The 22,466-nt window shown below is 45.7% G+C and overlaps 2 protein-coding genes across 2 annotated transcripts; one reads left to right on the top strand and one right to left on the bottom strand.

Moving 5' to 3' along the window:
* The first annotated feature begins 56 nt into the window (after positions 1-56).
* Positions 57-3,777, top strand: LOC133724594 (uncharacterized). Its single transcript, XM_062151358.1, has 5 exons — positions 57-106; positions 206-635; positions 901-1,419; positions 1,658-2,704; positions 3,040-3,777. Exons 1-5 carry the CDS (start codon positions 57-59, stop codon positions 3,775-3,777), a joined length of 2,784 nt encoding a protein of 927 aa, XP_062007342.1.
* Positions 3,778-18,926: 15,149 nt separating this feature from the next.
* LOC133724588 (uncharacterized) lies at positions 18,927-19,439 on the bottom strand. The gene has a single exon (XM_062151349.1). It carries the CDS (start codon positions 19,437-19,439, stop codon positions 18,927-18,929), a length of 513 nt encoding a protein of 170 aa, XP_062007333.1.
* Between the last annotated feature and the right edge of the window lie 3,027 nt (positions 19,440-22,466).

Raw genomic sequence — 22,466 nt, 5'->3', positions numbered from 1 at the left:
TTGGGTTTCTTACCCTCCCCTTCCATTGATCGTTATAGATACAATTCTTTTTTGGAATGCTAGAGGTGCAGGGAGTGGTAGTTTTCGGTCTGATATTATGGACCTTGTAAAAATGCATACTATTGATTTTCTTATCATATGTGAACCTCGGGTTCAATTTAGTAAAGCTAAAAATCATCTGTTAAAGCTTGGCTTCACCGATCAGAATTGAGGAGGCAAGTGGGTTCTCAGGTGGTGTTTGGGTGCTCTGGAAGAAAACTAAATTTCAAGTTGATGTTTGGGACTCTAACTCACAATCAATTACTGTTAAAATTTCTGGTGGGGGATTACAAGATTGGCTTCTAACTGGTCTCTATGCTAGTCCATGCTACTCTACCAGGCAAGGGTTATGGAGATATTTAACTGCTGTTTCTGCAACTACTCAATTGCCTTGGGTTGTGTTGGGTGATTTTAATGAGCTGGTGAACTTCTCTGACAAAAATGGTGGTTCTTATGCTGGAAAATTTAAGGGTCTCAAAGAATGGGTACAAAGGGAAGCCATGATGGACCTTGGATACAATGGTGCTTCTTTTACTTGGTCTAATGGACAAGTTAAAGAAAGGTTGGATAGAGGATTTTGCAATGGTGATTGGAGAGTACTCTTGCTAATGCTAAAATCTCACACCTAGCGAAAATGAAGTCTGATTATTGCCCCTTGCTCTTGAAACTCCATTCCAATGTAAGTAACTTCAGATCTAATCCTCCCTTTCGTTTTCATGTTATGTGGATGCAACATACTGATTATAGAGAATTTGTGGATATGGTTTGGAACTCTTCTGAGGGTGATCTAATTTCTAAAACGGATAAACTTGCATATGAGTTGCAAACCTGGAACAAAGAGACCTTTGGAAATATTTTTAGACAAAAAAGAAGATTGCTGGCAAGAATAGGTGGGATTCAAAGGTGCTATTATGCATTAAAGATAATCAGTTTCTGAGAAAGCTAGAACACAGTCTTACCCAGCAGTATGAAACCATCCGGGATCATGAAGCAATGCTATGGAAACAAAAATCTAGAGAAAAATGGATCAAGGATGGTGATAGAAACACAAAAAATTTTCACATCACAACTATGGTGAGAAGAAGAAGGAATAAAATCGATGACCTTTTTTATGCTAATGGTGTGTGGAGTGAGGCTCCGGACAACATGAAAAACACAGCAATGATGTTCTTTCAAAAGCTATTTGCATATGAGGAAGGTCCTGACTTGAGAATCCTTATCCCTTCCATTTTTCCTACTATTGAGCATTCAAGATTGGATGACCTTGCTACACCTGTAACTGCTGCTGAGATTAAATCTGCCCTTTTTTCTATTGGTAGTTTAAAAGCTCCAGGATTTGATGATGAAAGTTCAAAGCACCAGCACCCAAAGATGAATGAAGTTTGGATTGAGACCAAAGGGTAAATAGGAAGAGTGAGAAACGTTTCAGCCGTGAGGAAGAGGAAGTCCAAGTGGAGGGAAGAGGGAAAATTGTTAGGGGGAAACTTGAAAAAACACTAACGTTAGTGGACCGTTTGCTTTTTTCTTATCCCACCTTGCTTTATTTTACCAAAAGCACTGGAATATGTGTGGAGAAGAAATTATTCAGCTGGTTTCTAATGCTTTTTACACTTGTCAGATTCCTGATGGTTTAAACGATACGCTCATTACCTTGGTGCCCAAGACTGAAAGTCCTAAACATATGCACTTATTCAGACCTATAAGCCTTTGCAGCACCCTTTATAAAATCATCTCCAAAATCATTGTTGCAAGGATTAGACCTATTCTCACTAGTTGGATCAGCCCCAACCAAGTAAGTTTTGTTCCTGGAAGACACATCTCCGACAATATCCTCATTACTCAAGAGATACTCCATAAGTGTCGAACAACAAAAGGTAAAAAGGGTTTCATGGTTTGGAAGATTGATCTTTCCAAAGCCTATGACAAGCTGCGCTGGAGCTTTATTCACCAAGTCCTTACTGAACTTATGATTCCTGACTCACTTACAAAGCTCATTATGCATTGTATAACTTCTACTACCTTTCAGGTTATCGTGAATGGGGACTTATCTAGCAAACTTAGTGCTGGCAGAGGGGTGAGACAGGGAGACCCCCTTTCTCCATACATTTTTGTGCTATGTATGGAAAATTTATCTCACTTGATTCAATCGGCAGTTGAGGTGGGTCAATGGAAGCCAATTCAATCCTCAAAGTCTGGACCTTTTGTTTCTCATTTATTTTTTGCAGATGATCTAATCTTATTTGCTGAAGCTTCTACTACTCAAACTAGAGTTTTGAAGAAATGCATGGATATATTCTGTGGCCTCTCTGGACAATCTGTAAATTTTGAGAAGTCCAAATTATATTGCTCTCCAAACATCAAGCGAAGGATAGCCAGATCTATTAGTCGAGTTTGTGGTTCTCCTCTCACCTCTAACTTGGGAAAATATCTAGGTATGCCTCTCATTCATTCTAGAGTTAATATGCATACTTACTCTGAACTTGTGGATAAAGTCCAGAACAAGCTTGCAGGTTGGAAAAGTATAGCCCTCAATATGGCTAGGAGATTGACTCTTGTTCAAGCTGTTACAACTTCCACTCCTATCTATGCCATGCAAACTACTAAGCTTCCTGCCTCTACATGTGATACTTTGGATAAGATAATAGGAATTTTCTTTGGGGAGATTGTGAGGAAAAAAGGAAAATACATATGGTGTGCTGGGATTCTATTTGCAAGCATAAAAACGATGGCGGTTTGGGAATAAAAAAAACCTGTGATATGAACAAAGCCATGCTAGCAAAGATAAGCTGGAGAATACTTCAACAAGATGAGGGTCTATGATGTCAGGTTTTTCAGAGTAAATACTTGAAGCATGATAATATCCTAGATCCAAATTATAAAAAGCCTACTAACTGCTCCTATACTTGGTCTAGCATTTGCACAGGTACTTCTGTTATGAGGCAAGGTATTAGTTGGAGGATTGGTAATGGGAATTCTATTTCCTTTTGGAATGAAAATTAGTCTGGTATTGGTATTCTATGTGATCATGCTATTGATCAATCAATGGTTGATAAAGACCTCATGGTTCAAGATTTTTGGATTGGAAAAGAGTGGGATGCCACCCTGCTTTTTGCATGTCTTCCTTCTGAAATAGCTGAGAAAATCTTAAGTATCCCAATTGGCCTATCAAACTCTCCCGATAAACCAATCTGGTCACACTCTTCTACTGGTAAGTTCTCAGTTAAGAGTGCTTATTATGGAGTTATCAATCCTACTATGAGGAACAATAGTATTTGGAAGAGTATCTGGCACCTCAACATACCTCCAAAACTCAAGATTTTTACATGGTTGTTTGTGCATAAAAGATTGCCCACAAATGTGAACAGAGCTAGGAGACACCTAACCATTGATTCTAGTTGTCATTGCTGTCCTGGTGAACCTGAAACCATGCTTCACCTCTTCAGAGATTGTCCCCAAGCTATGGCCATTTGGAAGTGTTTCGATATCCCTGCCACTATCTCCAGAACCTTCATGTTAGATTGGGATGGTTGGATATCTGCAAGTATTCTTCAAAAAAACTGTAAGTGCATTGGCTTCAATTGGTCCCAACTTTTCATTTTCATCTGTTGGTTTATTTGGAAGTGGAGGAATAAGGTAATTTTTGATGCAAACTTTAGCTTTCCTTATAATCCTACTGCTAATATTACCGAATATGTTATTGAATGGATCAATGCTAATCAAAGGAGTTGTACATACTAGGGAAGTCTCAACTAAGTTTGGCACTATCGGCTGGGCCCCATCGGTACTCCCATGTACTATGCCATGGGCCGGGTTCACGACCCACCATGGCGGGGCTCATTTGGGATGCCACCCCGGGCACCCAGGGCCCTGGGCAAGGCCAGCACAGCCCAACTATCCACATAACAGGAGGACTGATATGGCATCAGAAGAACAACTAGTGTCCCACATCGAAGATGGGGGAGACTTCCTTCACATGCTCGAGTATAAAGGCATTAGCACAACCACCTTTTACGGGTAATAACTCCTTTGTCCACTATTTACTTACTATACATCTATATTAGCTTCTCACTCAGGCATCGGAGAGGTGTAAACCGTCCGGTACGGTTTATCCCTCTAAGCGTGTGTTCTTGGCACAGGATTTAGGAGGTGCATCGATACCCCAGACGGTATAGCATTCTGTGTGAGGTACCCGGAGAAAGCCACCAGAAACATTGGCGCGCCAGATAGGGGTCCTATCATGACTGAGCCGGAAGGAACGGCAGGAGAGGGTAGAAGTGTCGCCCGGGCACTGATATTCTCTCCGGGTACTTCATCAGCAGAAGCGCCAGGTGTTGAAGAAATTCATGGCCTCGGATCCTTGGAACCGCATGTCCCGGACCAAGTGTCTCCGGTATCGGAATTGGAATCCATGCGGGCGGAGATAGCAGCCTTCAGGGAACAATCCAGGATCGATCGGGAACAACAGAGTACCGATAGGGAAACAAACCGCCTTACGCAACAGAAGATGCAGGATCTGGAAGATGAAAACGCAGCGCTGGCCCGAGCACTGGACCGGAGGCACCAGCACAACGAGGCGCTCACCCAGGCCCTGGCTAGGGCATCCCAACCAGCAACAGGCGTGAGCGCTGCCCAGCGGGTAATCCAAGTACCGGTAGAATTATTCCCGGAAAGCTTGAGGCATCTACCACCACCACCATTACCACAGCCAGTACCGAATATCCCCCCGGTAACCGACGCAAACACGGCATTACTTGTGCAAATGAGCAACTCTTTGCATGCTCTGCAGGCAAGGGTGCAGGCCACAGAAAACAGGGACACCTGGAGGGCCCTGGCCACCTACGAGGACCGCCCGGGTCCTTTCACCCAACAGGTTAGAGGAGCCATTCGAGCGGATATGTCGAAGCCACTGAAGATTGACTACACGGGGGTTGGAGACCCCTACCAGCATCTACAGGCCTTCCGCTCGCAAACAAGCGCCAAGGGATATACGGATGAGGTGTGTTGTAATATGTTCCAGGAAACCTTGTCAGGGGAAGCTTTGAGTTGGTTCTACGAACTACCGGTCGGTTCTGTAGGGAACTTCAAGGAATTAGCTGACAAGTTTGTAGCTCGATTCATCTTACGCACCGATGGGATACACACACCAAAGGGCCTGTTAAAGGTCCAGCAGGGAGAGAATGAAACTTTGAAGTCTTTTGTAAATCGGTGGCAGGCGGCTACCGCCAAGTGCCGGGACCTTAATAAGGAACTGGCCGAGCTGGCTTTCAGGAGAGGCTTAAGGCGCGGAGAATTTCTCTATGGAATTAACCATAACCCTCCAGCCAACTACGACGAGCTGATGGCCACTGCCATCAGACACGCCCAGGCCGAATTCGAAACCTACGGGGATACCCCCAGACCAGAGCTAAGGGTGCCAACCCCGGCTTCAACTGTCAAGGATGAGCCACGAAAGAGGGAGTGGGCCCATAGTCATGACAGGTCACCCCATACCTCGAGCAAAAGAAGCAAAGAGTCCTCATCCAGGACTAACAGTTATGGGACCACTCACCATCAGCGGGAGCCAGGGGTACAACAGGTCCCGCGAACACCACCACCCCCCCGGTATGAGGTGTTCACAATCCTTAACGCTTCATACGAGACTATTTGGAACGAAAGTAAGGATGAGATACCGGGCCCACCCCCAAGGAAGTTCCCGAAGAGTAAACTTACCCAGCAAGATACCGGAAAATTCTGCACTTATCATGAGGATGCCGGACACAATACCAATCTCTGTGTTGCTTTAAAAAATACTATCGAGTCCCTTATCCAGAGGGGCAAGCTTCAACGGTACCTGCCTGCTAAGGAGATAGGAGCGGTGGACGTGTACGGCCAAATCTTCACGATCCACGGTGGGGGCCCGAAGGAATTACATCCCCAGAGGAAGAGGCGAAATTCTAGTTTCGGTCATCCGGAAGTTTTCAACTTCCACAAGGCCCCGCGGCAAGACGGTGGTACCGGATGGACATCGGTGACATTCCTGCAGGAGGAGGAAGCCGATCTGAAAATGCCCCATGATGATCCCTTCTTAATCACGCTCCAAATGGACCATTATATAATGTCTCGGGTGCTCGTGGACACCGGGGCCTCAGTTAGCGTATTATTTCGCGATGCGTACAAAGCTTTGAACAGAGGCAGAGCCAAGCTGTCGTAGGATAATGAGCCCCTCATTAGCTTTTCAGGGGATATCGTCCAACCACTCGGATCGGATTACTTATCGATCACGGTAGGCGAAAGCCCAAATTGTTCAACCATCAAAACAGAGTTCATCGTGGTGGACTGCATCTCATCCTATAATGCTATCCTAGGCCGACCGGCACTTTGGCGTCTGAAAACCTTCATTGCAGGTCACATGCTGATGATGAAAGTGCCAACCCCGGTCGGCATTGCTACGATCCGGGGTGACCAGGCCGCAGCGAGGAAATGCTATTCATTGACCGTATCTCGCGGTAGGGGAAAGTCTGAGATGTTGCCCGTGGCTACTAACCCTCTGAAGGACAGGTACGAGGATCCCAGGGATGATACCGATTCAGACGAAGAACGGCCCGGTGCCGTAGAGGACATTGAGGAGGTGGTGCTATCAGAGCAGTTCCCGGACAGGACTGTTAAGATAGGTACTAAGCTGTCTCCGGTTATCAGGGAAAGGTTGATCTCGTTCCTCCGCTCAAACTCATCTGCATTCGCCTGGTCATATGAGGACATGCCCGGTATACCAATGGAGATAGCCGCGCACAATCTTAGTATTGTCCCTTATTCAGCACCGGTAAGACAAAAGAGGAGGGCCTTCACACACGATAAGTACCGGGCTATCCAGGCTGAAGTAAAGAAGTTGATGGCCATCAACTTTGTCAGGGAAGTCACGTATCCCTGGTGGTTAGCCAACGTGGTCATGGTGCCAAAGAAATCTCAGGGATCATGGCGCATGTGTGTGGACTACACAAACCTCAACCGGGCATGCCCCAAGGATAGCTTCCCGCTCCCGCGAATTGACCAACTAATCGACTCCACTGCTGGGTACCGGTTACTCAGTTTCATGGATGCGTTCAGTGGGTACAACCAAATTCGAATGAACCCGGCAGACGAGGAGCACACTGCCTTCACCACGGACAAGGGTCTCTATTGTTACCAGGTCATGCCTTTCGGATTAAAGAACGCAGGTGCCACTTATCAGCGACTCGTCAACTCTATGTTTGAGGAGGTTATCGGTACCATCATGGAAGTTTACGTGGACGATATGCTGGTAAAAAGTTTAACTCCGGAGGACCACGTAACCAACTTGTCAATCGTCTTCACCATCATATTACGCAATGGTATGCGGCTTAACCCGCAGAAGTGCATCTTCGGGGTCGAGGTAGGAAAGTTTCTCGGGTACATCATTAGCCACAGGGGGATCGAGGCCAACCCGGAGAAGGTGCAGGCTATATTAGACATGGTATCCCCAACCTACCGGAACGAGGTCCAATCTCTTACAGGCAAGGTGGCCGCCCTGTCAAGGTTCATCTCCAGGCTGACGGACAAGTGTACTCCTTTCTTCAAACTACTAAAAACCCAGCACGTCGAGGTAATAGCCTGGACAGCTGAGCACGAGACTGCTTTTATTGGCTTGAAGGCGTACTTATCAGCGGTACCTCTACTTTACAAACCTGTTCCAGGAGAAATGCTCTACATATATCTGGCGGCATCTTCAACGGCTGTAAGCTCAGCTCTGATTAGGAAGGACTCCGATTGCGAGTACCCGGTGTACTATGCTGGAAAGGGGTACACTGGTGCAGAATCCAGGTACCCGGACATTGAAAAAATAGCACTGGCCCTCCTGGTATCGGCCCGGAAGCTTAGGCATTACTTCCAAGCACATTCAATCACCGTTTTCACTAATCACCCGCTGAGGCAGGTTTTGCAGAAACCGGAGACATCTGGCAGGTTAATTAAATGGGCCATCGAGCTGGGAGAGTTCAATATCAAGTACCAACCCCGGACAGCTATTAAGGGCCAGGCAGCGGCAGATTTTATTTCTGAGGCGATTCCCTCCCATAACCCTTCTCGGGAATCACCTGAACCACAAGCCCCGGATCCACCTCCACCAAGCACTTGGCGATTATATGTGGATGGCGCATCCAACAAAAGGACAAGCGGAGCCGGTATCCTGCTAATTAGCCCGGACGATCAAGTCTACGAGTACGCCCTCAAATTTGCCTTCAAGGCATCCAACAACACCGCAGAGTACGAGGCACTCATAGCAGGTCTGCAGATCGCCCGGGAACTAGGGGTGCAGCACCTTAGTATTTTCAGTGATTCCCAGTTAGTCGTGAACCAGGTCAGCGGTAACTTCGAGGCAAAGGAGCCCCACATGTCCTCTTACCAGGCTCTGGCTCGAGCATTAGTGCAGAGATTTACCTCCTACGTTTTTACCCAAATACCGAGGGCAGAAAACGACAAGGCAGACGCCCTTGCTAAACTTGCATCAGCTTCCCCAAGTCCTACCTATGGAGCCACTAAAGTCGAAATACTCGAGAGACCTAGCACGTCTAAAACTGTGTCAGAAATATTCGCTGTGGATCACACAGCTTCGTGGATGGACCCAATTTTGAAATACATGGTCGACGGCCTGGTACCGGATGATAAGGTCGAGGCCAGAAGACTGCAGTTAAGGTCAGCTCGATACACGATCATGAATGGCAAGTTATACCGGAGAGGTCACTGCTTCCCCAGTCTGAGGTGTGTAACGCCGGAGGAGGGTCACAAAATAATGAAGGACATACATGCTGGCGTATGCGGTAACCATACCGGAGCCCGGTCTCTCGCACACAAGACCCTAAGGGCAGGATATTTCTGGCCAACCATGTCGGCCCTAGCCCAAACAATATCCAGTTCTTGCCACAAGTGCCAAATGTATGCAAATATCCCAAGGGCACCGCCCATTGCCCTCTCCATCCTCCTTGCACCGTGGCCGTTCTGTCAGTGGGGTTTGGACTTGATTGGTAAACTTCCCACAGCAGTGGGACAATTCAAATACGCCATCGTCGCTGTGGACTATCAAACAAAGTGGGTTGAAGCAGAACCTCTTGTCGCCATCACCACGGAAAAGGTAAAAAATTTCCTGTGGAAGAACATCTACTGCAGGTTTGGAGTCCCGGACACCATAATCACGGACAATGGTACCCAGTTTGACAATGATGAGTTGAGGGCTTACACAGAGAACCTGGGCACCAGGATTCTATATGCATCCCCGGCCCACCCCCAGACCAACGGTCAGGTCGAGGCTGTCAACAAGATCATCAAGAGGATACTGAAAAAGAAGCTCGACGATGCCAAGGGCCTTTGGGCTGCTAAACTCCCGGAGGTGTTGTGGGCTATCAGGACCACGGCAACAGAGGCCACCGGAGAGACCCCATTCTGCATGGCTTTCGGGACAGAAGCGGTACTCCCTATTGAAACACAGGTCCAGAGTCCCCGGATCGAATACTTCGATGCGGGTACCAACTCGGAAGGCCTACAACTCGATGCCGATTTACTAGAGGAACGAAGGGATGTGGCACACATGCATAACTTGGCTAACAAGAGGAGGATAGCTCGCTACTACGATGCCAAGGTACAATCCCGCACACTGAAGTTGGGGGACTGGGTCATGAAGCAGGTCTACCCAGAGCCCCGGGGACTGGATCCATCCTGGACAGGCCCTTACGAGATCATTGAAGAGGTAGGCCCCGCAACCTTTTTCATCCGGGACATGGACGGAGTCGTATCCCGTCATCCATGGAATACCCAGCGCCTGCGGTACTATTACAAGTAGCTCCGGGAGCATCTTGTCCTAGCTTTTGCTTTTCGACCATACAGCTATGGCAAGCTACCCATCGGGTACTCATTTTGTATTTAACCACCATGTGGTATTTGAATGGAAAAATGAATTATTCAGACCATTTCTAGCATTTTTTTACCTACCCCGGACATGCCGGGACATAGCTATTGTCAGTTACTCTATTCCGGTAATAAGTGATGCAAGTAAGTGCTTAAGGTACAAAATCCTAGAAATTTTAATTCCTTTCCAATTCCCATTCAAATTCAAAAAATTTTAATCCACAAAAGCCTGGACTACCAAGCACAGGAATTACGCCATTGTTCAAGGCAAGGATAACTTCTAAAAAAAAAAAAAAAAAAAAAAAAAAGGAATCCAAGTATTACTGCTCCCCACCGGTACTCTGGGATCCACCGGCACCAGACCTGGCCGCAGCATCCTTGTCTTTCTTCTTCTTCTCAAGAAGGCCCCGCCTGAATTTGGCCTCGTCCAAGTACCCGGCCGCCACCCATTCCTTAAACTTCATGATAACAGCTTTGTCTTGGGCAGCAGCCAGCATGGCAATGAGCTCTTCGGAGGCCTTGTACTCCTCTACAGCCTCATGCTTCTCCGCGGGAAGACGCTCCTCCAGGTAGTCTGCTTTCTCCTTCCAGGATGTGGCAGACTCCGCAGCCTCTTTTTCGGAGTCCCGGGCACTTTTCACCTCTTCCCGGGCCTCAGAGATTTCAGATTCAAGCTCCGCGATCCGCTGCTTAGCCGCGTCCATCTCCGCAACCAGGGGAGTCAAAGACTCAATCTTCTTCTTCAAGGAGTCCCGCTCCTTCTCCAGCCTGGCCTTCTCGCCATGAAGATACTTCACCTGCCCGGAGAGATTGCTAACCTCCTCCTTCAGTTGAGTATCTTCCTCGCTGGCATCCACCGCGTACACATTGAAGAGTGCCTGCAAGCGCACCGATTAAAATGTATATATAGTAATAAAAGGCTACAAGGGTAAAGCAAACTCGTACCCACATCATGGATTCCCGGGCAATACAGCGATTCTCTTTGGGAGTATTGTCTTTGGCCCGCACCCGGTCGAGATCAATGTCCTTCAGGTCACTAAGCATGGCCCGCACGAACTTCTCATCAGCAACCCCGTACTCACTCAGCAGCTGCTTGATGGGCTTTTTGGGGATTACCGGAAGGGCAGGAGAGAACAGGGCAAGCGAAGGCGACGACTCAGGTACCGGGTGATCCTTCTTCTGTCTCTTAGCACCGGAACCCTTAACGTCCCAGCCGGTGTACGTCACCTCATGCTTCTCGCTTCGGTGCCGATGCTTGTGAGATCTCTTCTTCTCACCTGGAAGCAAGGCCTCATCACTCCCAGTGGAGCGGGAGGAAATAGATACGGAGGCCGGTGCTTTTTCCTTCCCGGTATCAGCGATGGTAATGACGTCAGCAACCGACGGCTGCACGACTTGGGTCGCGGGAGCTTCAGGATCAGGTTCCCCATACCCCGCATCTGTAAGCTCCAGTAGGGTCTCTTCAACGGACCGACCCGTAGTTTTCGACCCTAGGTCGACTTCAATATGAAGGGCGTCTTCTCCCTGCCCCATCAGCATATCCATCAGCTGATTATCATCCATTTTGTCCTCCTCTTTTCCTTTCCGGGGTTTCCTCTTCGGTGCTTTCACTGCAATCAGTTCGAAGTTAGTCAAGGAAAAAGGACAGGGTGACATGCAAAAAAAAAAAAAAGCCTTTCAGCCTCACCGGGAAGCCATCCTAGTCCTAGCCTATAGAGTATAGAGTGCCGGATGAATCTATAAGAGCTCCTCTCCTTCTCATTCCAAACGGCATATACCCGGGCTATCCTCTTCCTTTCTACCTCGGACAAACTGTAGGCCTGGTCCCCGATGGCTTGGAAGGTACCGGTCAGCTGCCACTTCTTATTTTTGATTTGCCACCGGCCCCCGGCTAGAAATACTTTGTTCCTCCACCTTTTGCTCATCGAGGAAGGCATATCGGTAACTAGTGGTTCGTAGTCCCTAGCAGAAAATGTCACCGTACCCGCACAGGACAGCTTCCTCGAGTACAGGACCCTGTGCACCGCGCGGAATTCATTTACGGAAGGCCACCCTTGTTGGCACAAGTCCCACATGGCCAACATACTGTATATTTGACGAATAGCATTCGGGGTCAACTGCCCCGGTGACAGGTTCAGCATCCGCAGCAGATACTGTAGGCACGGGGGCAGAGGTAGCGATAATCCTTGGTGGAACTGGTTCTCGTGCAGCGCCACCCACCCCGGGGCAGGATTTGCGGCCATCTCTCCATCCTTGAGAGGCCTAAGCTCCACTGTATCCGGTATTCCCCACTTCAGTCGCATGGCGATGATCTCCTTCATCGTCATACTTCTCCGGGGTTCGTCGCATACGGTCCCGTCCGCAAGTGTATACCTAGGTTTCGGTATGCCCTCGGGAATTGCCACTGTGACTACCGGGGCCTCCGCCGACCCTCCCTCGCTCTCACCCTCGTCGGACTCCTCACTGCTCTCCGAGAACACCCCAGTCGAGGATCCGGTATTCTCTGCTAATTGACTTACTCGCGCTAAGTACCGATCGATGTCCACTTCAGCTTGCCTGGCAGAGGACTGGTACGACGATCCCGCATCCCCACCCTTGGTTTCTGATTCCATCCTAACTACGATACCGGGGACTTCAAAACTCGATGTATCTGGAATCAGAAGCATAAGGGTTAGCCTAGCCAGATCTAAGACCATGGTGAAGCGCGGATCACTCCCCACTTCAAACAAAAAACCCAGAAAAAAACCCAGAAAAAACCCAGAAATTCAAGCAAAGTCCATAAACACTCAATCGGCCGTAGCAATCCCTACCCACTTTCACATATTGCTTATTCTGAGAAACCCAGAAACGCAAACAAACAAAAAACCCAGAAAAAACCCAGGAAAAACCCAGAAACGCAACACAAAAAACCCAAGAAAAACAGAAAAAAACATGCCAAACGGAAACACACAAGAAAAACCAAAAACCAAACCACATTCTCTTACCTCTTTTCCTGCAGTCGCTAATCCGGCCAAGGCCTTCTCTGTGATCGCACCTCAAGGCTTTCGTCTTCACTCCCCACAGCAACAGAGGCACACAGAGAGAAGGTAAAAAAAGCAAACTCGCAAATTCTCAGAATTTTGGAAAAAGTGAGAAGGGAACAGTCTGTTTCCCTCTTAAATTCAATCTCCAAAGCATCAGGGCCGTTGAAGACGAAAAGACCTCAACCGCAAGATCACTACACGTGTCCCACGTCTCGAAAACCGTCAGTTGAGGGGACGGGCATTTATTGCACTGTCTGCCCCACGTGGCTGACATGCACCGCCTACCCCACTGAATACCACGAGGCTCACATCCTCTACCCGATCGGGTATCAGAACCAAGTCCTCTCTACCCCATTGGGTACCGGAGGCTCACATCCTCTACCCCATCGGGTATCAGAGCCAAGTCCTCTCTACCCCATTGGGTACCGGAGGCTCACATCCTCTACCCCATCGGGTATCAGAGCCAAGTCCTCTCTACCCCATTGGGTACCGGAGGCTCACATCCTCTACCCCATCGGGTATCAGAGCCAAGTCCTCTCTACCCCATTGGGTACCGGAGGCTCACATCCTCTACCCCATCGGGTACCAAGTCCTCTCTACCCCATTGGGTACCGGAGGCTCACATCCTCTACCCCATCGGGTATCAGAACCAAGTCCTCTCTACCCCATTGGGTACCGGAGGCTCACATCCTCTACCCCATCGGGTATCAGAGCCAAGTCCTCTCTACCCCATTGGGTACCGGAGGCTCACATCCTCTACCCCATCGGGTACCAAGTCCTCTCTACCCCATTGGGTACCGGAGGCTCACATCCTCTACCCCATCGGGTATCAGAACCAAGTCCTCTCTACCCCATTGGGTACCGGAGGCTCACATCCTCTACCCCATCGGGTATCAGAGCCAAGTCCTCTCTACCCCATTGGGTACCGGAGGCTCACATCCTCTACCCCATCGGGTACCAAGTCCTCTCTACCCCATGGGGTACCGGAGGCTCAACCCTCACCCTATCGCAGCGTGTAGATTAGCTACCTACAGCGTAACCCGCTCAAGATATCCCTTGAACGGGAACTTGGGGGACTCCCTATAGGCACACTAGTGCCAAACTTCCGAGACAATAATAAGTCCCCACCCAAGAAACATCTTGAACGGGAACTTGGGGGACTTGTACATACTAGGGAAGTCTCAACTAAGTTTGACACTATCGGCTGGGCCCCATCGGTACTCCCATGTACTATGCCATGGGCCGGGTTCACGACCCACCATGGCGGGGCTCATTTGGGATGCCACCCCGGGCACCCAGGGCCCTGGGCAAGGCCAGCACAGCCCAACTATCCACATAACAGGAGGACTGATATGGCATCAGAAGAACAACTAGTGTCCCACATCGAAGATGGGGGAGACTTCCTTCACATGCTCGAGTATAAAGGCATTAGCACAACCACCTTTTACGGGTAATAACTCCTTTGTCCACTATTTACTTACTATACATCTATATTAGCTTCTCACTCAGGCATCGGAGAGGTGTAAACCGTCCGGTACGGTTTATCCCTCTAAGCGTGTGTTCTTGGCACAGGATTTAGGAGGTGCATCGGTACCCCAGACGGTATAGCATTCTGTGTGAGGTACCCGGAGAAAGCCACCAGAAACAGGAGTGAGGTGCATCCTAATGTGAGAACTGAGTTAATTGGTTGGCAAAATCCTCCACCTGTCTACTTTAAACTCAATGTTGATGGATCTAGAACAAATGGGGGTCTGATTGGTGCAAGTGGAGTTATTAGAGATGATTCTGGATCTTGGATTGCTGGCTTCAAGAGAAATATTGGGAAAGGGGAGGTTCTCCAAGCTGAGGCATGGGGCCTTTTTTCTGGTCTGCAGATGGCTATTGCTTGTCAAATCAAGAAAATAATGGTAGAATCTGACTCTGCTGTGCTTATTAATCTCTTGCATAGTACTAAAGCAGACCTTCACCCTTTGGGAACAATCATATCCAACTGCAAAATTTTGCTGCAATCTTTTGACCATTATACGATTAATCACATACATAGAGAAAAGAACAAGGTGGCTGACATTCTTGCCAAGACAAGCACCAATCAAGACTTGGGAATTTGCTTTTTCTATACACCTCCAGACTCCATTATTCAAGCTGTCTTAGATGACATAGCTGGTGTTGCCAGACCTAGGAGTATTGTAACAGCTTTGGCTAACTAGTTATGTTTTGTTTTCTTTGGGCTTTGTACCCCATTTACACCAAAAAAAAAAAATTTGTCAAAAGATGTTAGATTTGGTAAGTGAGGTTAAAAATCTCTCAGTGGAGAAAGTGAACAATTTTTAAGCTAAAATTGAGTAAATGGTCACGGCCCCTATAAATAAAGACCTCCTCACACTTGCTTTTCCAACCTGTCTTCTTCAACTCGGCTGGTGGCTCCCAATTTCCCTGCTTCGTTGACTTTTGACCTTGTGTTGCAGAAATGCAGAATAATATCTTGCAATTAAGGTGATATGTCTTCATTCATTCATTTCAGAAATAATCGATACAGCCTGTGCTTAGTGCTTACTTTTTTTTCTTTCTCTATTCTCTGACAGGGACCTGCTGCTACAGTTTTGCTTCTTCTTCTGGAACCTTGAGACGACGCGAGCAAGCGATCTGGTGGTAGCGGCAAAATAGGTTTGTGATACCCATTGATTTATTGTCCGATCATCCATGTTTACAGATTCCCGTGTAGCCTTTATTTTACTATTATTTCTTTTATATGTTTATTCAATCATCCAATCATCCATGTTCCACCCTCTGATATGATAGGGACATATATGCACCATGCCCTGACAATACGAACATATTCATATATATGCATGTGCCTTGATAGATTGCATGTGCTATCCGTTCCAAACTCTGACATAATTTCATGATTCATCCTTTTTATATATACTAGTCTGCAATCACATGCAGAAAAATTTTAATTGTAAAAAAAAAAAAAAAAGTTATCTACAAAAGGAAATAGATCTGTTATTGCAGAGAGAAAATAGTGAGAGAGAAAAGTGGAGGTTGTGGGATAATTTTTTTCAATTTTCTTAATAAAATCTATTTTATAATTGTCCTATTTACCCTTATGATTTAATTTATTGTCAAAGTTTTTTAATTTTTTAGGGTTAAACCTGTCAAAATTTTCAGTTTTGGCTAACAAAACCTCTTCTCTTAATAATAGTATAGATATATATATAGACATATGCACGTGCAGTGCAGTTTTTTTTTCCACATCGTACATGCAAAAAGGTATGATTAATTATCATTCAGGTTCACATGCCCCACATCCTCTTTGTCTTGCTAACGTCATCGCCTCTCTGTTTTTTTTTTTTTTGATATCGCACCGTATATGTGTACGCTGACAATTGCTTAACATATATATATATATATATATATATATTTTTTTTTTTTTCTTTGTTCAGAATTGTGGTGATAATTGAAGAATCCTAGTTATGCTTTCTTTATTTCCTGGTTGTTGCTGCTAATTTCTTGCCTTGGGCTCCGCAAATCATCAAGGTGAGGTATGACTTTCTGTTTTTTTTATTATTGTCATAACCTGCCTTGATTTAATGAAAGCATAATTCCATGATTTATCCTTTCCTTCTAATCATCTTTCTTTCACATGCCATGACATTAATGCTTTTTTTTCTTTTTTATATTGCACGATTCTGAAATTATATATATTTTTTCTCTCCCCTTTTTCATGATGTCACCTTTTTTTTAATGTCGCACAGTTCCGCATGTACTTCAATATATATATATATATATATATATATATATATATATATATATTCAAGGTTTTGGCGACAATTGAAGAAAGCAGACGACCTAAGTGCTTGGATTTTTCCACTTTTTGATCGTGGGAAAATTTACTCAAAGCAGTTAGGCTTTGCGTGTCTGTCGACATCAAGGAGAAGAACGTGAACGTCCTAAGCGCTTGGATTCCTCTACCTTAGCTCGTGGTAGGGTCCGCTACAAGCGGTTAGGCTTTACGTATTTGATGGTTCACAAGGAGAAGAACGCGAACGTCCTAAGCGCTTGGATTCCTCCACTTTTGCGCGTGATAGGGTCCACTGAAAGCGGTTAGGCTTTGTGTACATCGTCAGGCACTCGCGAAGAGAAGAACGCGAACATCCTAAGCGCTTGGATTCCTCCACTTTGTGTGTGGTAGGGTCTACTTACCAAGGTGCATCCTCCCAAGCCTCTGAACACCATAGCCTTTTCTGAGGCCTCTCTTGGTGGAGCTGCTATTATAAATGCTAGTCAAAGACTTCTTGATATTCGTCAACAAGCTGCTACCACAGTTTGTGAACAAATTGAGGATATGATAATGAAGCACTCCTCAAAGACCATTCTTTCCAGCAAGGGGGAACTTGACAAGCTGATAGCTGAGCTTAACCATTATGGGATTGATCCTTCATCCGTAAAGGGCAATGTTGAGGGATTGTTGACGAGTGCTGACCAATACAACCTGGCACAGCTTGCTTGCTCACGCAAGGCTACTCCAGGCACACGTAATCAACGTCTGGCTGACACAGAGTCAGAAATTGCAAAGGTCACTTCAATTCGTCAAGCTGACTCTGATCATCGCCAATCTGCACTCAAGTCTTTGGAGAAATTAAAGGAGGAGCAGCGAAGATTGGAGCAAACAGTGACTTTACTAGACGAGAGACTTCTACTACAGGAGAAGAAGCTTGCTGACTTAGAAAAAGAGAAGACTCAAATCAAAGAGACCCCTGAGGTGACCACTGCAGAGCTTGAGACCACAAAATCATTGCGAGACATTTTTGAGAGCCACCGCAATAGCTTTAAGGGTTTGACTTGGGTGTGAAGAGTTGTTCTCCATTCGTAGTTTATGATGATTTGTTTTCATTCTCCTTTATTACTTGTAATAAGTCAAACTTTGACAGTCATAACTTATTATGAAAATAAAGTATTTTTCTATTTATTACTTTATGAATGGTAAACAAACCTTTTATTTTTATTTGATTTGACTGAACTTGAGATTGTTATTCCCAAGCTGCCTACGTATCCTTCTAATGAAGGAATCAAGTCATCACGTAGTTCAAAGGTTTATGGATGAAGTAATATATTTTTTTTTTGGTCCTTTTTTTTGCTTGAGCATCCCTTTCTGGTTTTCAACTCAACACTCTTTTTTTTTTTTTTTTTTTTTGTGCCATGTGCAGTTTAGGCTCGTGCTGGCTAGGAGCGTCTTCTTACTTTCTTCAAGCATAGTACCTCTTCATAAACTTTCCATTTATGGGGCCAATTCTCAGGCCATCTTCAGCCACAATTTTGTAGGCTCCATTGGTGTAGACTTCGCTGACGACATAAGGTCCATCCCACTTTGACTTGAACTTAGGACTAGTCTTGTGTGTCATGATGATAGGTCTGCGCACGACAAGCACTAGGTCACCAACTTGAAAGGATCGGGGTCGAACCCCTTTTTTGTGCCATGTGCTGGCTAGGAGCGTCTTCTTACTTTCTTCAAGCATAGTACCTCTTCAGGAACTTTCCATTTATGGGGCCAATTCTCAGGCCATCTTCAGCCACAATTTTGTAGGCTCCATTGGTGTAGACTTCGCTGACGACATAAGGTCCATCCCACTTTGACTTGAACTTAGGACCAGTCTTGTGTGTCATGATGATAGGTCTGCGCACGGCAAGCACTAGGTCACCAACTTGAAAGGATTGGGGCCGAACCCCTTTGTTGAAAGCTTGTGACATTCGAGCTTGATAGCATTCCAAGTGCTGTTGCGCGTCAAGTCTCTTTTCATCTAAGGCTTCCAACTCCTGAAGACGTAACTCAACATTCTCTTCATCAGTTAGTCCTTCTTGTAAAGCAATCCTCAGAGATGAAATTTGCTTCTCCAAGGGTAAGACAGCTTCAACACCATATACAAGGGAGTAAGGTGTAGCTTTTGTGGGAGTTCTATATGTCATTCTATAGGCCTAGAGCAACTCGCCCATTCTTTCATGCCAATCCCTTTTTGTTTTGCTGACAACCTTCTTCAAAATATTACACAATGTCTTGTTGAATGCCTCAGCCAATCTGTTAGCGGGGGCATTGTACATAGAAGAAAAGTGTAGCTTGAAGTGATATTTCTCACAGAGTTTCTCCATGGCACTATTGGAAAAGTACTTGGCGTTGTCTGTGATGATGCAGCGCGGAACACAATATCGTTGAATGATATTCCCTTTGATGAAGTCTACAACATTTTCTTTCTTTATTTCCTTAAGCGGCATCGCCTCTGCCCACTTTGAAAAGGAATCCGTAACCGCTAGAATGTATGAGTGACCGGCGGAGGATTTTGGAGTTATGGGCCCTACAGCATCAAGTCCCCACACATCGAAGGGGTAGGAAGCAATCGTTGGATGCAATGGCTCTGGTGGTTGATGGATGAAGTTTGCATGAAACTGACAAGCTTGACACCTTTGTGCATACTCCATGCAATCTTTAACCATGGTGGGCCAATAGTAACCCATCATCTTCACTTGAAATGGAGCTTAGGACCTGAATGGTGAGCTCCGCATACTCCTGAATGAGGTTCCTCCATAGCCTTAGCAGCTTCCTTTTTCCCTAGACATCTAAGGAGCAATCCATCGAATGATCGTCGATAAAGAGTCTCCTTGTAGTAGAAGAAGCGTGGTACTCTTCGTCTTATGTCCAAGCGTTGCTTTGGGTTATCGGAAAGCTTATTTCTCTCGAGGCTATCAATCAACGGGTACCTCCAGTCATCAACATCAATCACGTAAACAGAGACAACATTGGAGTCTTCATGCCAAAGCTCAGAGATTGTCGGTATGACCCACCGTTGGTAGATTGGAAGGTGTATGATTTCATCATCTGATAATGCCAAAGCTGCTGCTAAGTTGGCCAAAGCATCTGCCGTTTGATTTTCTTTTCTTGGCACATGCGTTAGTGTGACAGCATCAAAACCCTTTAAGAGTTGTGTGGCGAGCTGAAAATAAGGAACTAAATCCTCTTTCTTCACTTCATAGATAGTTAGTAATTGATCAACTACTAACTTCGAGTCTCCATACACCTCTAGATTTGAGATTTTCATTTCAGCTGCGGTTTGTAGTCCCATAATTAGTGCTTGGTACTTAGCAACATTATTGGAACATAGTTCACCAAGAGTAAAGGCATAAGGCAATATCTGTCTTTCCGGAGAAATGAAGACCACACCAGCTCCTGCCCCATCTACCAGTGAAGACCCATCGAAGAACATTTTCCGAGCAGGGAGGACCTCTGTATTAAAGACTTCTTGATCTGGCAAGTCATCTGAAATCTCCCAATCCACAGGGATAGGATGATCCGCTAGGAAATCAGTCAATACTTGTCCTTTAACCGCTTTGGCCGGTATGTAGATGATTTCATACTGATTGAGGAGTAGTGCCCATTTTGCCATTCTCCCTGTTAAGACTGGTTGCGACATAACAAACTTGACTGGGTCAGCTCGTGCCACTAGATGCATTGTGTAAGCTTGCATCTTAACTTTTGGATGGCGAAGACGAGTGCGAGACATATTTTCTCTATCGGTGGATAGTTCAATTCCGGTCCTGTGAGAGTTCGACTCAAGTAATACAACGCCTTCTCCTTCTTTTCTTCATTTTCTTGGGGTAGGAGTGCTCCGAGTGATCGCTCTTGAGCAGTGATGTAGAGGATAAGCGGCTTCCCAGGGATGGGTGCACCTAACACTGGAGGGTTTGCCAAGTACTTCTTTATGCTTTCGAATGCGTTATGGCAAGCTTCATCCCATACGAAAGGCAAATCCTTCTTCAGAAGTCGATTAAAAGGCTGACAACGGCCTGCGAGGTTCGATATGAACCGTCTAATAAAGGCAAGTCGTCCTTGGAGACTTTTTAACTCGCGTAGATTTCTTGGCTCAGGCATGTCTTGAATGGCCTTAATCTTTGAATGGTCTACTTCAATGCCACGATGTTTCACAATGAATCCAAGAAACTTGCCTGAACTGACGCCAAAAGCACATTTGAGAGGGTTCATCTTGAGCTGGTACTTGCGTAGTCTATCAAACACCCTTCTTAGATCTTGCAAGTGATCCGTCCTCTTTTTTGACTTCACCACTAAATCGTCGACATAACATTCCACGTACTTGTGAAGCATGACTCCGAAGATTTTCTGCATAGCACGTTGATATGTTGCACCAGCATTTTTTAACCCGAATGGCATGACTTTGTATCAATAAATGCCTTTGGGAGTGTGGAATGCAGTAAACTCTTCATCTTCTAAGGTCATTCTTATTTGATTGTATCCGGATGTCCCATCCATGAAGGATAAAGTTTCATGCCCTATTGTTGCATCCACCATGAGTTCAATGATGGGCAAAGGGAAGTCATCTTTCGGACACACGTCATTTAAATCGCGGAAGTCCACATATACACGGAGTTGTCCGTTCTTCTTCTTGACAGGAACAATGTTTGCAATCCACTTAGGATATTGAACCTCTCTGATGAAACCTGCAGCAATCAACTTATCAACTTCAGCTTCAATTTGAGGAAGGAGTTCTGTCCGAAAGCGTCGTTGTGTTTGCTTGATCGGTCGAGCCTCAGGTTTAACTGCGAGACGATGAACCGCTACCTTTGGGTCAAGGCCAGGCATTTATTTGTACGTCCATGCAAAGACGTCTTTATATTCAAGCAGCAGATCATAGTATTCCTTTTCTTCTTCGAGACTCAGCGAAGCGCTCACGAAGACAGGTCTTGGTTCTTCCTCAGTTCCCAAATTGAGCTCTTTAAGCTCGTCGACAGTAGCTTGCTGACTTGATACACATTTACGCAAGCGTACGTATCGTTGTCAAGATAGGGAAGTATTGAGCCCAAAGTTTATCGTACCACGGGGATTAGTGTCTAACCCACAATCCTTGGGTGGTCGGAACTAAAGTCACTAAGCAAACAAAATAAAAGTAAAGTGAATAAAAAGGCTAATCTAAGGCACCATTTTCACCAAAGCCTAATCAAAACTAAAAGCCTAGTGATGACTATTTACAATGAGGTAGAAATTGTCATTAAACATTGTGATTTAATTTTCTAAAAAGACTAAGTCAAAAACTAAATTAACAACAACAATTAAAAACAAAGAAAATAAAAATAAAAGAGAGATAGGTTTGGGTACTAAGGATCACTCTCTAGCAATTTCAATGCAACGAACACATTTCAAGCAAACAAACATATTTTCATGAGAACCAAATCCCGTACTTAATGCCGGTCAAGGCCACTAAGCCGAATTTCCTTAAGGGTATTCACATTTTCGGTTAGGACAAATATGAACTCTCTAATTCATGAGTTAGTACCGTAGTAGGGCTACCAAAACATGAACTAAAGGCCTAGAGCTCTAGAAATTAGGGATTTAAGCATGCAATAGTTACAACCTAAAATTTAACGATTGCTTAGTTCTCTACCTAATGCCGGTTAAGGCCACTAAGTCAATTTCTTTTATTTGGTATCCATTCTTCCGGTTAAGGCAAGAAT

The sequence above is a fragment of the Rosa rugosa genome, chromosome 1 (genome assembly GCF_958449725.1).
Source record: "Rosa rugosa chromosome 1, drRosRugo1.1, whole genome shotgun sequence".
Lineage (NCBI taxonomy): Eukaryota > Viridiplantae > Streptophyta > Magnoliopsida > Rosales > Rosaceae > Rosa > Rosa rugosa.
Note: the sequence above shows the minus strand (reverse complement) of the source record. Positions and strands in the feature narration are given on the sequence as shown.

Bases quoted from the DNA above. Each gene is read 5' to 3' on its own strand.
- LOC133724594 (XM_062151358.1), top strand. From the start codon at position 57: ATGCTAGAGGTGCAGGGAGTGGTAGTTTTCGGTCTGATATTATGGACC. The intron at 107-205 runs GTAAAAATGCAT...TTCACCGATCAG, and splicing joins GGTCTGATATTATGGACCTT to AATTGAGGAGGCAAGTGGGT. The intron at 1,420-1,657 runs GTTTGGATTGAG...TACACTTGTCAG, and splicing joins AGCACCCAAAGATGAATGAA to ATTCCTGATGGTTTAAACGA.
- LOC133724588 (XM_062151349.1), bottom strand. From the start codon at position 19,439: ATGGTTAAAGATTGCATGGAGTATGCACAAAGGTGTCAAGCTTGTCAG.